This window comes from Triturus cristatus, chromosome 3_1 (genome assembly GCF_964204655.1).
Source record: "Triturus cristatus chromosome 3_1, aTriCri1.1, whole genome shotgun sequence".
Classification (NCBI taxonomy): Eukaryota; Metazoa; Chordata; class Amphibia; order Caudata; family Salamandridae; genus Triturus; species Triturus cristatus.
The window spans coordinates 810,209,790-810,222,898 of record NC_140583.1 but is presented as its reverse complement, the minus strand read 5'-3'; the positions used below and the strand labels follow the sequence as shown (position 1 = coordinate 810,222,898).

Below are 13,109 nucleotides of genomic sequence, written 5' to 3'. Positions count from 1 at the left end.
GATACTGTGTCTGCTCTCCCTTATTTTCATCTTCCAGCTGAAAAATGTAATTTTTTTCTTCAACCTCCCCTCTCTCACTGTTCTCCACTACATGGACTTTATTTGTTCCTACGTTACATACTTTTGAAAAGTGTCCTTTCCTATTACACTTCCTGCAAACTACATTACGGGCAGGGCAGCGCCAATTGTTAGCCAGGTGATTGGGCTTGCCACATCTAAAACACTTCAGGACTTCCCCTTTATTTCCTGTGTAATCCCTGTTCTTGTTCTCTACTTTACAAACAGCCTCCTCGTTGACATTCTCCTTCCCTATACTTTTCTCTTTTGCTCCTTCTGAAACTTTCATTTCTCTCATACACAGTGCTGTATGCTCCAACCCCTTTGCAATACTAATGGCTTCCTCCAAGTCTGGGTTTCTAGTCAGTAGTTCTTCTTGAACCTTCTCCTCATTGGTGCATCTCACCAATTGGTCTCTAATAAGAGAGTCCGTAAGTTGCCCAAACTCACACGTGGCTGCCATGCCTCTCAATACTGCTATATATGACGACACCTTCTCTTCCTTCCTTTGAGCCCTCTTAAAGAATTTGTGTCTTTCCAACACCACATTTATCTTAACTTTAAAGTGAGCTTCTAGTTTCCTTAATGTGTATTCATACACATCCACCCCTTCATCTTCTCCACTACCTTCATCCTCCACCTGTCTGCCTGTAATGTCCTCAAAAACCTTCCTTCCATGTACTCCCAGATTGTGCAGAAGGATGTGTTGCTTTCTTAGATTAGAAAAATTCCCGCCTCCAATTGCTATTAAATACGACTTAAAAATTCCTTCCCATCTTTTCCAAGGTATTTCAGGCTCTCCCAGCTCATTAAGGAATGGAGGCGGCTGACTCATCCCTGCCCCTGCCATTTGTAGGAATGGGCTGGCTAGAAAGTTGAAAAGCAAAGGCAGGCAAAGTGCTGAGCTTCTGGGTAGGAGGAATATACCCTATTTATTTAAAATAATATCCACTTCTGATGTCTTTATGCCGTCAGTGAATTCCAAATGTACTCCTCTATATTCAGCACATAGACCATGAGTCTACCAGAAAAGAGAACCCCTGTCAATTTCACTCACTTTCTTCTCTAAAACCTAGTCCTCTTTCTTTGTCTGCTGAATTTCCCAGCATGCCGCTGTGGCGCATTGACGAAACCCTACTTCGCCCGCCTGACGATGTCGAACTTGTGAGGAGAAGTCTGCTGCTGAGGTAAATATGCACTCCTTACTTTGAGTTACTTGGTAATTCCCTTACACCTCTGTTCCCTCATTCTTCACTCCGCGCTCTAAATACGGGGAAAGTACAGCTTGCTCGCATACGCCCCTAGTCCTGCGGGAGTCCGCTACAGTCGGCTGCCTACGAGTGTCGGAGCTGCTTCCGCGCTCGAAGTGGAATGAGGAGGGATGATGATGAGGAGAGAGGGAACCGGGGGTATGTTTTCCTCTGAGCCCTTGATGCCACCCGGATAACGGTACACTTGGAGCGGCATACGCTCAGAATTCAGCAAAGTCCGTGAACTTCCTCAGCCACTCCTGACTTTAACACCACCTCCGGACACACGACACCAGGGTTCTCGGTGCTCCTCTTAGTACAACACCCCTCATTTCATCACTGTCATCCTTTTCTCTTATTGTACTCTCACGCTGATCCCATGAAGAGTGTGTTCGTTAATCACGCAGCATTCCTCAATAATTTTCCACTGTACCTTTAAGCGCTGTCAGTCGCGGTCACGCCAATATATATTGCTCCGCTCCCCGTGACAGGGGTATGATGATGGAGGGTAAATCGACCAGTCTCTCTCCCCTCGCTTATCTCCTCACCGCTGAAGCGATCGCTGTCAGATCGTCTTCTCACGTCTGTGACAATCCGGTGTACTAGCGCTGTCAAATCGCCTCCTCAATGCGATGACTGAAGTACTTTCCTTAAGACCAGTAAGTCGAAGTTATTACAGGGGAAGATGCAACGCTGTCCCTGTCACAGCTCCCGTCATCCTCGTCGCCATCTGAAGTAAGTACAAACTTCATCTTTATGGTTAATCATATTTATTCAAGTCGAGAAGTAACTGCATCCTCAGCTTACTGGCATGAACATCAAGTGAAGGCAACCTCGTCAACATTCTAAGGCTGCCTTCATGACAACATTCTGAATGTTACATTACAACTGTAGGGGATGGGGGTGGCCGGAATGTACCATGTGGTAGATTACAACACATAGCTCATTATGGGCACATTGCACTTTGGTCAGACATCGGATGTCCACTTACAATATCTCACACCAGCAGTTTCTAGAATTAACGTAGCTCGGTGCTGTGTCTGAAGTGTTTTATATGGTTTGTTACTAGGGTAGCGTTGAATTAGCCAATGTTTGGGATGTGTATTTTAATTTGTGTTGGTATTTTGGCCTCAAGAGCCAGCGTTTGCATGGTCTTTTTCACGACAAAACTACTTAAGACTAGAAGACCTAATCTTAATGATTTGTTGCACTGGCTGATATGCTGGATCTGTAGTAAACTTGCATTTGAGAGCTGAAAAAGTTAGGAATATCCACTGTTTGTTACATGAAGACTGTGGAAGAACCCACCCACACTGTGCATTAAAGTAGGGGCCTGTACCACCTCCACTCCAAAACAAGATTGTGGTTTAAAAGCCTAAAAACAGGAACAAAATGTATAAATGCCGCAGTGGAGAAAGGAGAGTCAAATTGTCCTTTTTTTACACGTTGCTCATATGGAATTGTTCATCGAAGTATTCTGCAGTGCCAGTTAGTAGAATGCTGTTACACACATATCAGGGTGTGCCTTGTTGCTGTGAGGTTATAGGTATGTTATAGTAACTTCTAAAGCGCAAATACCCGGAGATGTCTTGGTGCTAGCTTTATTGAGTGGGCGGTGATCGGTCCTTACCTAGAGAAGAGCCAAGTTTTCTATTCCTGCCTAAAGTATAGCATATAAGGCCTGGTTCTAATATGAAATGGTAGTTGCTTCCATTCTTTTGCGGTGCTGGTCACCTCCCCAATCGATCCATTTGAACCTGGAAAGCTCACGTTTCATGGCACCAGAGGAGCGCAGGTTTCTCCCAGTGATGTACCATTTGAAGGCTTGTTTCAAATAGCCCGGGCCTACATCATGTAGGATAGACTGACAGCTATAAACCTTATTCGCTGCCTCATAGGGAGCCCATGTACTTGCTGATGGCTTGAGAAGCAGGGTTATGCTTGGGAATGCCCGCAAACAGTCTGCCGGGTGCATTCTGCAGACTTGTAACCCATTAGGTGTTGATGTTGCATATTTAAGTATAAGCCATTGCAATAGTTTATCTTTGGTCAACATTTTATTGGCATCCATAGGGATAACAGGGGAATTTGTTTTTTTAACATCCTCAAGATATAGCAATTGGATGACGTGACTGCATTCACCTGCTGGCCAAATGTTAGTTTATTGTCCATCTACTCCCAGATTCCTCACCTTACTCACTGGGGAGGGCAGGGTTCCTAGTTCCTCTAGCCACCATAATGGGACCAAAGGGTGGGATTATTCACAAAATGAATGACCTCTGTTTTTCCAGAGTTCAATTTCAGGCAGTTTATATTCATCCAGTTCCCAATAGCTGCCATGCAGTCGTGAAATCACAATCCCTTTCTGCTGTCACCAGTTGACAACGCTACCACGATTTGAGCATCATCTGCATAAGACATGAGATCAAAACCAAAAGACCTAATCAAGGCTGCCAGAGGTTTTATGTATACCTTAAACAAAGTACGACTGGGTGAGGATCCCTATGGGGCCCCTCAAGGCAGAGAAAAAAGGTCCAACACAAACTGATTCAGTGCTACCACTTGCTTTCTCTCTGAGAGAAAAGATTTTAAGAGAGCAAGATCCGTCCCCTCAATACCGACAGCCTGGAGACGGTCGACCAAAATCTTAAGATCGACCGTATCAAAGGTTGCTGATAAATCGAGAAGGAAGAGCGCTGCACTGCCCCTCCATCGCAAATGGATCTCATCTCTTCTGTTGTCTTGAGCAAAGCTGTTTCTGTACTATGACTGTTTCTAAATCCAAATTGGGTAACATCTAGCAGTTAGTTATCCTGTAAAACAGTGCCTGTTGCTGATTCAAAACCTTTTCCACAATCTTCACTGGCAAAGGAAGTTGAGAAATGGGGTGATCATTATTCGGGTCCCTTGGGCTCAAGTAAGGCTTTTTTATGAGAAGAAGTATACATGCTTTCTTCCATTAAAATGGAAAAGCGCCCTGACTCAAACATGGAGTTAAATTGCTCATCATATGAGTGGCACAGTTTCCACCACTAATCTGATCACAACCAGGGGACATGGGTCCATGGGAAAGCCTGGTTTAGTGGCTTGAATTAAAGATACTAACTTTCTCTTAATCAATTAATCAATGCTGAGAATATACACACTGAAAAAAACAAAGGTTACAAGAACGTTATCGTGAGGAAATAGAATTAAAATACTTGAAATTCACTAAAAAAAACAAAGGTTACAGGCACGTTATATTTAGGCTCCCATTTAACTCATACAAAATTAGTTGAATTTAGCAGTTATAGTAACCTAAGCTAACGATAATGTACGCCCTTGCACTGCTTATTTGATAAACATGCATTTGTCCGTGACTTAAGGCAGATTAAACTACACCATCCTGTCTAGTAATATTATTTTGATCAAATTTGTTAACAATTTGTACCATTTTGTCCAGAAAAAAGCTGGCAAGTGTGTTACAGAAGGCATGACTCCTATTGGCTCTGTTATTACTGGGACCTGAGGATAATTTGGCCACAACCTGAAAAAGTTATTTTGAAGAGTTTCTGGCAGCTACGATTTTTTGTGTAAAATATAACATTTTGTCTGTGAGCAAAAGCGCTTTATAGTTATCCATACATATTTTATATTTATACTTTTCTTCCTTATTGTATTCTTTCATCTATTTCCGCTCTTGTCTACTACAGACTTGCTTCTGTATTTTAAAGTTCTGGTAAACCATGGAGCCGATGGTTTAACTCTCTGCGAAGGAGAAATTCTAAGCGGGGCAAAGATGGATATGGCTGAGTTTACCCATTTGGTACAATTCAGGGTGGTAAATGTGTTGTACTTGTATAGCACACTATTACCCTAGGGTGTCCTGGCGCTGTACTCATACCGCTGTGGAACCCTTCCTGGCTTTTTCCTGTGAAATGTCCACTCCTGGGCACCCCCAAGGTGAAGCCAGGCATCCCACCGCTGTTGGGGCCATTGTGGAGATTAAGCAAGCTATTGCCCAGAGTTGCAGAGTGGGACCCATGATTAGAATAGGCACCGAGGCGAGAATTAACAGGTCTGAGGAAATTGAGCCCAAGACCCACCAAGGTGGGAATTGAACCCTGGTCCCAGACCAGACCTCTGCATCAGGGTCTGCCGCTCTAACCATTGAGCCACACTTCTCCCAGGCACGAGATTTAAGAGAGCATGGGAGAGGCTTTTTAAGAGAGTCTCTAGTCTGTAATATAGCCTTCTAGCGTGCCACAGTGTACTATACCGGCCATCAGCTCAGGCCTTTAACAAGGGAGTGGGACTTTAACGCCAGTATGGCCCAGCAAGGCAGAATGTTCTAACAAATAAAACAAAGGCCTCGTGGAGCCCAATGGGATTGAAATCCCCTCAGGCTCCGTAAGGCCTTTGTTCACAGCAACAGCTGTAAAGGACCCCATTGGAATGTTGGAACTCCAGGCTTCAATCGGCCATTAGAAGTCTGAGCGCTCAACAATCCAGTGTTCTAATATAATGTCAAATATGACAGCATAATGGTCAGTCCAAGCGTCTTTTATTTTCACTTGAATAGCACCAGAAAATAGTGGTCTAAATATAGTCTGACACATGTCATATTCTGAATATCACATACAAAACTACACTTTCCCTGGAGTCAATGTTACAAAATTGACAGACAATGCAGGAATATTTTCGTATCATAAAATATTTGAGACCACAATATTTATGTCGCATGATATTTCTGTTACACCAGCAGTATCACATCATGCTGTAATACACTATTATTTTACGGAGTTTTATATAGCGCAAACTTGACCCGAAGGTATCAGAGCGCTTTACATAGCACCAGTTGTGTTACATAAGGACACGTTCATTTTTGTTAGGCACAGGGAGATGAAGTGATTTGCCCAGAATCACAGGATGTTCAGCGTCAGTGCCGAGACTCGAACCCGGTTCCCCAGACTTGAGGTCGACCGCCCTAGCCACTAGGCCAACTCTTCTCCCCTACTTCTTGTGTCACCACAGGCTGATGCATCAGGTCACTGTTAAGCACAAGCCTAGTGTCACAGAACAATATCCCACTTACTTCTGGTACCACAAAATACTTTTAAACAGAGCACTGATGTAAAAAAGGATTGTAAACACTTCTTTCATGTTATACAGAGAATGCTGTTATAAAAAGATCTATTGTTACAGACAACATTAAAGCATATATCTGGTATTAAATCATGCTCTATTGTACTGTTCTGGTGTCACCCAAATCTGATATCGGAGGCAACCTTAAACAAACGTCTAGCACCACAAAACATAGCCATAGCTAGTTTCGATGCCAAAGAATGCTTTCTATGCCGCCACGATTTAATAAAATGATGTTACACACAGCCCTGAAGTTGTCGATTGATGTTACCTACTGTTCTGAGGTAATTGTGCTGGCACTGCAACCCGAAGTGAAAGTAAATATCAACCATATAACAAAGGCTGTGGAATGTGGGTGAGATAGGTCTCATTCCAGGCACCAGGGCCGAGTCTAGACGAACGCTCAAGGCCCCATAGGCCTGGTCCTTGGAGGCGGGGACTGGTGCTGTCCACTTCCTGTACAAGTACTCTTATGACTCACACAGATTCGGTCTTCGATGGATAGAACAGACGTACACTGCTAACAACCATGTGATCTGCGTAGCACACACACAATTGTAAGTAATAGAAGGGAGACTACACATTTTCAGCACACATGTGCCAAGCACCACAGATATACAGTCCTCGGTACATGAGTTGTGCACTTCATACACGTGGTTCAAGCCCCGCTGATCTAGGCGGTGCAGTTCATGCACACATGTAGTAAGCACAACAGATTTACAGTGCCAGCAAAAGGGTGGCGAGCTTCATACATGCATGCTCTAAGCACCACAAATATGCAGTCCTCAGATCAGGGGTGGTGCACTTCACGCACACATACTTTTACACACCACAAATATAGAATCATCATTGCGGGGGAGTGGACTTCAAGCACACATGCTCCGAACACCACTGATATATAGTCCTCAGTACAGGCGCATTTATGTGTATTTGTAGAGCATGCTGTCACCCGGGAGGGTATCCTGGCGCTAAGCAGGCATGGGTGAAGCCTTGCTTAAGGTGGTGCGGGTAACTTTTCGAAGAGCTAGATCTTCAGCTTCTTTTGGAAGTCGAGAATGGAGAGGAGGCTCTGATGTGTAGCACTAGGTTGTTTCAGGCTTTGGGAGCGATATAGGAGAAGGGCTGACCGCCTGGTCTGGTTATGCGTGTGGGTGGGATGTGTGCAAGAAGGAGTCCAGACGAGTGGAGGTGCTTGGATGGTTTAGGAAAGGAGATACAGCTATTAGAGTAGGCTGGGCTGGTTTTGTGTAGTGCTTCGAAGGTGTGTTTAAGATGTTTGAAACCTGTTAATTTATGTACGAAGAGCCAGTTGAGCTCCTTAATGTGCAGAGCAATGTGGGTACGGTGTGGAAGGTTAAGTGTGATTCTTGCTTCTGAATTCTGAATGGTTTGAAGTCGTCTTGTGATTTGTTTGCTGATCCCTGTGTATCGGGTAATCTGATAATCCAATCTGCCTGTGGGAGCATGAGGCTGTCACAACACTGATCTGGGAGGCCATGTTGAGGTTACTGTTGAGGATGATCCTAGGTTCTTATCGAGGGAGGTGAGGCAAGCGCAGGTCCTATTTCAGTGAGCCAGCAGGTGAAGTCACATGACTATGAGCTTTTCCCAAAAATCACTTCTGTATTGTTGGTGTTAAGTTTGAGACAGTTGGTCCCCATCCAGTCAACAGTAGGATCTCATCCTTCGGTCATGAAAGTGATGAACTTGTTCCTGGTGTTGGGAGACTTGTCTGAGAAGGAGAGTATGGGCTGAATGTTGTCATCTTAGGAAAGGACTTCTATGTCATGGGTGCGGATGATGCTGACAAGAGGGACCATGTATGCATTGAAGAAGATTGGGCTAATGTAGGATCCTTGTGGCACTCCGCACGAGGTCGCAAGGGTCCGAAGATTAGGAGGCTGGGCTGACTGATTGGGTCCGTCCAGTCAGGAAGTAGCAGATCCAGTGATGGGTGGGCCCTTGGTTTCCAATCTCATGTAGGTGTCAGATAAGGAAAGTGTGTGATACTGTGTTGAATGCAGATGAGAAGACCTGAAGGACGAGGGCAGAAGTGACTCCTCTGTCCATGATCATGCAAATGTCATCTGTAGCAGTGATGAGGACTGTTTCCATGCTGTGGTTGGGTCTGAAGCTGGACTGTGTTACGTCAAGGAGCTGGTGGTGGTTGAGGTGGTTGTTGGGGCGTTTGTTGAGGAGTGTCTCTAGGTCTTTGACTAGGTATGTTAGCAGGGAGATGGAACTGTAGTTGGTGAGTGGCCTGCAGAAGGCTTATTAACCCCTTGCGTGCGGATGACGGAACCACGCCGTCATGAGCCACGGGCGGCGTGTGCTCATGACGACGTGGTTCCGTCATGCTGTGGCCGCTCCGCCCACGCGTCGCTGATTCCCCGCCAGTGCGGGCGAAATAAAGAGTGGGCGGAGTGGTGACGGAACCACGCCGTCATGAGCACAGCTCACCCGTGACTCATGACGGTGTGGTTCGGTCACGAGCATGGCGGCGCCGCGCTCACCCCGCACCCCCCAGCGCCGCGGCGGAATTTGCGCCGCGGCGAGGGGGTTAAGCAGGGGGAGGATTGTGGCGTGTTCCCATGTAGTCTAGAAGGTGGCAGAAGTGATGGAGGCATTGAGGATAGGAGTGAGTGCTGTGCTGATGGGTTTATACTTTTGATGTGGTAGGGACAGGGGTCCGATGGGGCCCCAGGGTGAATCAACTACTTGATGGTGGAGGTTTCTTTTGTGGTGATATCAGGCCATACTTTCGAGGTTGTATACTTAGATGTGACGGGGAGCCTCAATGCAAGGTCTGTTGGGTCCAGTTAAGGGTTGAAATTGTAGTATCTGGAGGTTATCTTTGTTATCTTGTTGCAGAAGAACTGCAAGAGCTGGTTGCAGAGGTCCAATGAGGTAGTGGTGCTGTTGGAGGCAACATCTGGTAAAGGTGAAATCCTTCAAAATGGTGAACATCTGTTCACTACTGTTGGTGTCGGCATCGATGCTGTCTGCGAGCACGGTGCGTTTGGTGGTTTGGATCTGCTGGTGGTATTTTCTGAGGGCAGATTTGAAGGTGTTCATCAATGTTGTGTTGACTCGCTCTCTACTTGCGCTCCAGTTGTTTGCAGTGTCTCTTTGTCATCCTGAGTTCCTCCGTGTACAGCTGGCTTTTGGTCTTGATGTAGTGGTTTTGTTGTGCTTGAGGTGGGCCAAGTTGTAGGTGCAGGCTGTTATCCTGTTGGTGAAGATATTGATAGCTTCTGGTCGACTGTTGCTGTGTTCAATCGAACTTCTGTGAGTTGTGTTGTTCAGTCTTCCTCAGTGGTGTTGTTCCATTTGGAACAGGCTCGCCTGGCAGTGGTAGATCAGTGAGGGTGATAGATGGGAATGGTGAACATCATGCACACATGCGGTGAGCTTCATGCACACATGCTTCGAAAACCACAGATATACAGTCCTCAGTAAAGGTCTGGTGTGCTTCATGCATGCATGCACCAAGTGCCAAAGATATACAGTCCTCAGTACAAGGGTGGTGTGATTCATGCACATATGCTACAAGTAACACAGATATAGTCTCTCAGCTGACTGAGAGGCCAGGTAAGCAATGGTTTCTAATTTGTTTTCTGATTTAGAAACGTGTGTCAATTTAAGATACCCAGCTGAATCTACGAGGTCAAGCTACTAAATCAAATGGAAGAAGACTGCGCATCTTTAAGAGATGGCTCAGGATCACACCAGAAGTCTATGAGCGAGGTGTCTTTCAGGCACTGTCAGTATACATAACTTTAGATGAACTCTTCCTTACCAAGCAGGAACTTTAAAAATGTATGTTCTTTACTGTTAGTAGTTCTAACTTGTATTTTGGCTGCAGGTTGCTGTTCCTAAGAGAGTGCCTCAGTTAACTTTCCAAAAGCTCTGCGTCCTCCTCCACAGCATGTAAGGGCACCATCAGATCTTTGGGACCATCATATCTCAGAGGTTCACTCCCTGGGAAGAGCACACGCACCTTTTTTTCCTTTTCTGTTCCTAGCTCGAGGGCCTGTGACACACTTCCTGGAGGCACAATCTGGTCTGCCTAATTTCTGGGACCTCATCGGACCCCAGGGAGCATGCTTTTCTCCACAGGATGGCAAAATGGGTGTTTCCATTAATACAAAGCCTGAAGGAAAAATCAACTCCCCTACATTAGCAGTGACTCCCGTGGAGGCATGGTTGGGTTTCAGTAAGCAGCTTCTTCACTTACCTGCAGGACCAGTTCCGCTTCCGAGATGCTCTCTCCGTTGATCTGCAGGCCGCTGTGTCCATTGCCCCCAAATGCGCCTGGCACGTCCCCCAGCCTGCTGGCGTTCTTTTTCAGGGTAGCTATGAAATTAAAGAGGACACGAACAGCCTTGAATGGTATGACATCAGGTAAAATGGAAGATTCTTAATACATGGGTTTAATCAGTGCTTTTGGTGCAAAAAGGTTATATATATCGTGAACAGTTTTTCAATGAAACAAAGTCACAGATCAAGAGTGGAGTGCATGGCGGTCAAGAGGCTTATTTTTTTCCAAATTCTATGGGCTTGCCCGCGAATCCAAACATTCTGGGAACATATAGTGGAGGTCATATCCAGGGTCACAAGGACGAAGGTCACATTAAATGCCAAAGAACTCCTGTTGAACATATCAGCGGAGGAACCGAGACCCAGATACCAAATCATGAGGGTGAACCTAGCGGCTGGTGTCACTAAGCGTACTGTAGCTCGAACATGGGGTAAACCTGAACCCCCAACTGTTGAGGAGTGGGAGCTAGACTCGGACTGGTGTCAAAGGGCGGAACATGCAATATACCAAGGACGGGGCTTCCTCAAGAAGTGGGAGAAGATCTGGGGAGGGAGGGAGTTCAGGGGCTTTTGACAATAACAAATAGAGGGGGGCTAGGTAAGGTTTACTGTGACATCGGTGACAGTTTCTGGGATCAGATTCCCCGAGGGACACGGTCCCATTGTGAAATATGTTGTGAAGTACTATATGTATTACTGTATCTGAATCAAAAGTCTATTTGTACTATATCGGAAAGGCATTACTTACCCGTACATGCTGTATGATGCAAAAGCTCAATAAAAAGATTTATTTAAAAAAAAAGAGTGGGGTGCATGGTTAGTGTTTTTTGTGGACCTCAGTATAGGACCAGCAGAAAGTGAAGCCAATGAGGGTCGGTTGTGTGGTTTTACACATTATCTGCATTGGTGCCAACCACTGACCTTTAGTTTAGGGACCTGGCTGTTTACTGACATTGCTGACTGCTTTTTTCCTATTGCCTATTGTATTTCTTTTATGTGTTGTGCGCAGCATATGCCAGAACATAACTCTGGACTCTGGTCGCAGGGGGGAGAGGCAGGGCAGGGAATGGGGCGAAGATGGGAAAATAGCAATCATGAACAAATTACCCAAACATATATGTATTTAAAGGTTCAAGAATCCATTGCACATCAGACCTGCGAGTACGGAAAGTTTTTTTTTCTTCATAATAGCTTTGAATCTCTTCAATGTCAGGGTATTTTTGCAGTAGACGAGAAGATTATTTCATAGCTCTGCCACTGCTGTAGCAAGGCTTTTCCTTTAACATTTGGAAGAAATGAGCTTGGTGTCTTTGTAGGAGGGGTGATTTCTTCCCCCGACCCTTCCCCGCGCCTGCGAAACCTTAACACTGCAACAGGCACAGAGACTGCTTCCTGACATTAGACTCACAATGCTTCTATTCCCAGATTTGGTCCATTCCCCAGTTTATATATCCCCAGTTCATTAATAGCAATCCGGTGGCTGCAATTCCACGACCTATGTGACAACCCACACAGGGGCTAAGGATACATGTAGCAGCCCCCGCATGGGGCGGCGTCCACAGCGCACATTAGCGGGATGGGCCGACATAGGCTTAGTTAGCCGGCTCCCAACTCAGAGATAAGGTTGGGACCATAACATTATATGCCTGCACGCTCTGCTGATTATACAAGCAGCGCCAGTACACTCCGGTTCAAGGGCTCGTATCTACTGTAAATTCGATTGTGGAAATGTATGCAATGTTTATACTACAAATGCCAATAAAAAGAGTTTATAAAAAAAAAAGGAGTGGTGATTTCTTTTGGTTGGCACAAATAAGTCTGGGAGGTTCTAGGGGGTGTTTTGATTTGTAGACTTCCCATTTATGTAGAAGGTGTTTAGTTTGTTTTTTGTTTGAGTTCATATGAAACCCATTTCATTCAGATCACCTGGCAGAAATGTGTTGTTTTATTTCTGATTGAAGCTAAGTGTGATAGCTCAGTTGTGAACCACTTGAAGCTTAGACAACATCGTGAGTGGGGCTTTGAGAAAAACTATAGAGCAGTAAAAATGTCTGGATTGCACAAGTGCCTGAAAGAGGAGGACCCCTTGAAGAATGTCGAGCGAGAAGCAGACTTTAAAGACGTTGTAGAGGTGGTAGTGGGCATTTTTGGAAACTGTTTAAGCTTCTAGTGTACAGAAGAGGACTCCAAGATTTTAAGATAGTTTGACTAGAGTAGGAGGTGACGCATGGTCTGCAAGCCGTTTGAAAGGGATCACTGCTAACTTTGTTTAAAAGCAGAGTTTCTACTAGGGTTAGTGTTGAGGCAGACATATTTTTCCATCCATTCTTCCGTGACCAACAAGCACAGGCTGATGTT

General features: G+C 45.3%; 1 protein-coding gene across 1 annotated transcript in view; it reads right to left on the bottom strand.

The window, feature by feature from the left end:
• LOC146861088 (uncharacterized) overlaps nucleotides 1-13,109 on the bottom strand; it is a 258,546-nt gene that overhangs the window by 106,736 nt on the left and 138,701 nt on the right. Inside the window, exon 3 of the mRNA XM_085645143.1 lies at nucleotides 10,669-10,787. Coding sequence (XP_085501269.1) covers nucleotides 10,669-10,787 — 119 coding nt within the window. The remainder of the gene's footprint in view (nucleotides 1-10,668; nucleotides 10,788-13,109) is intronic.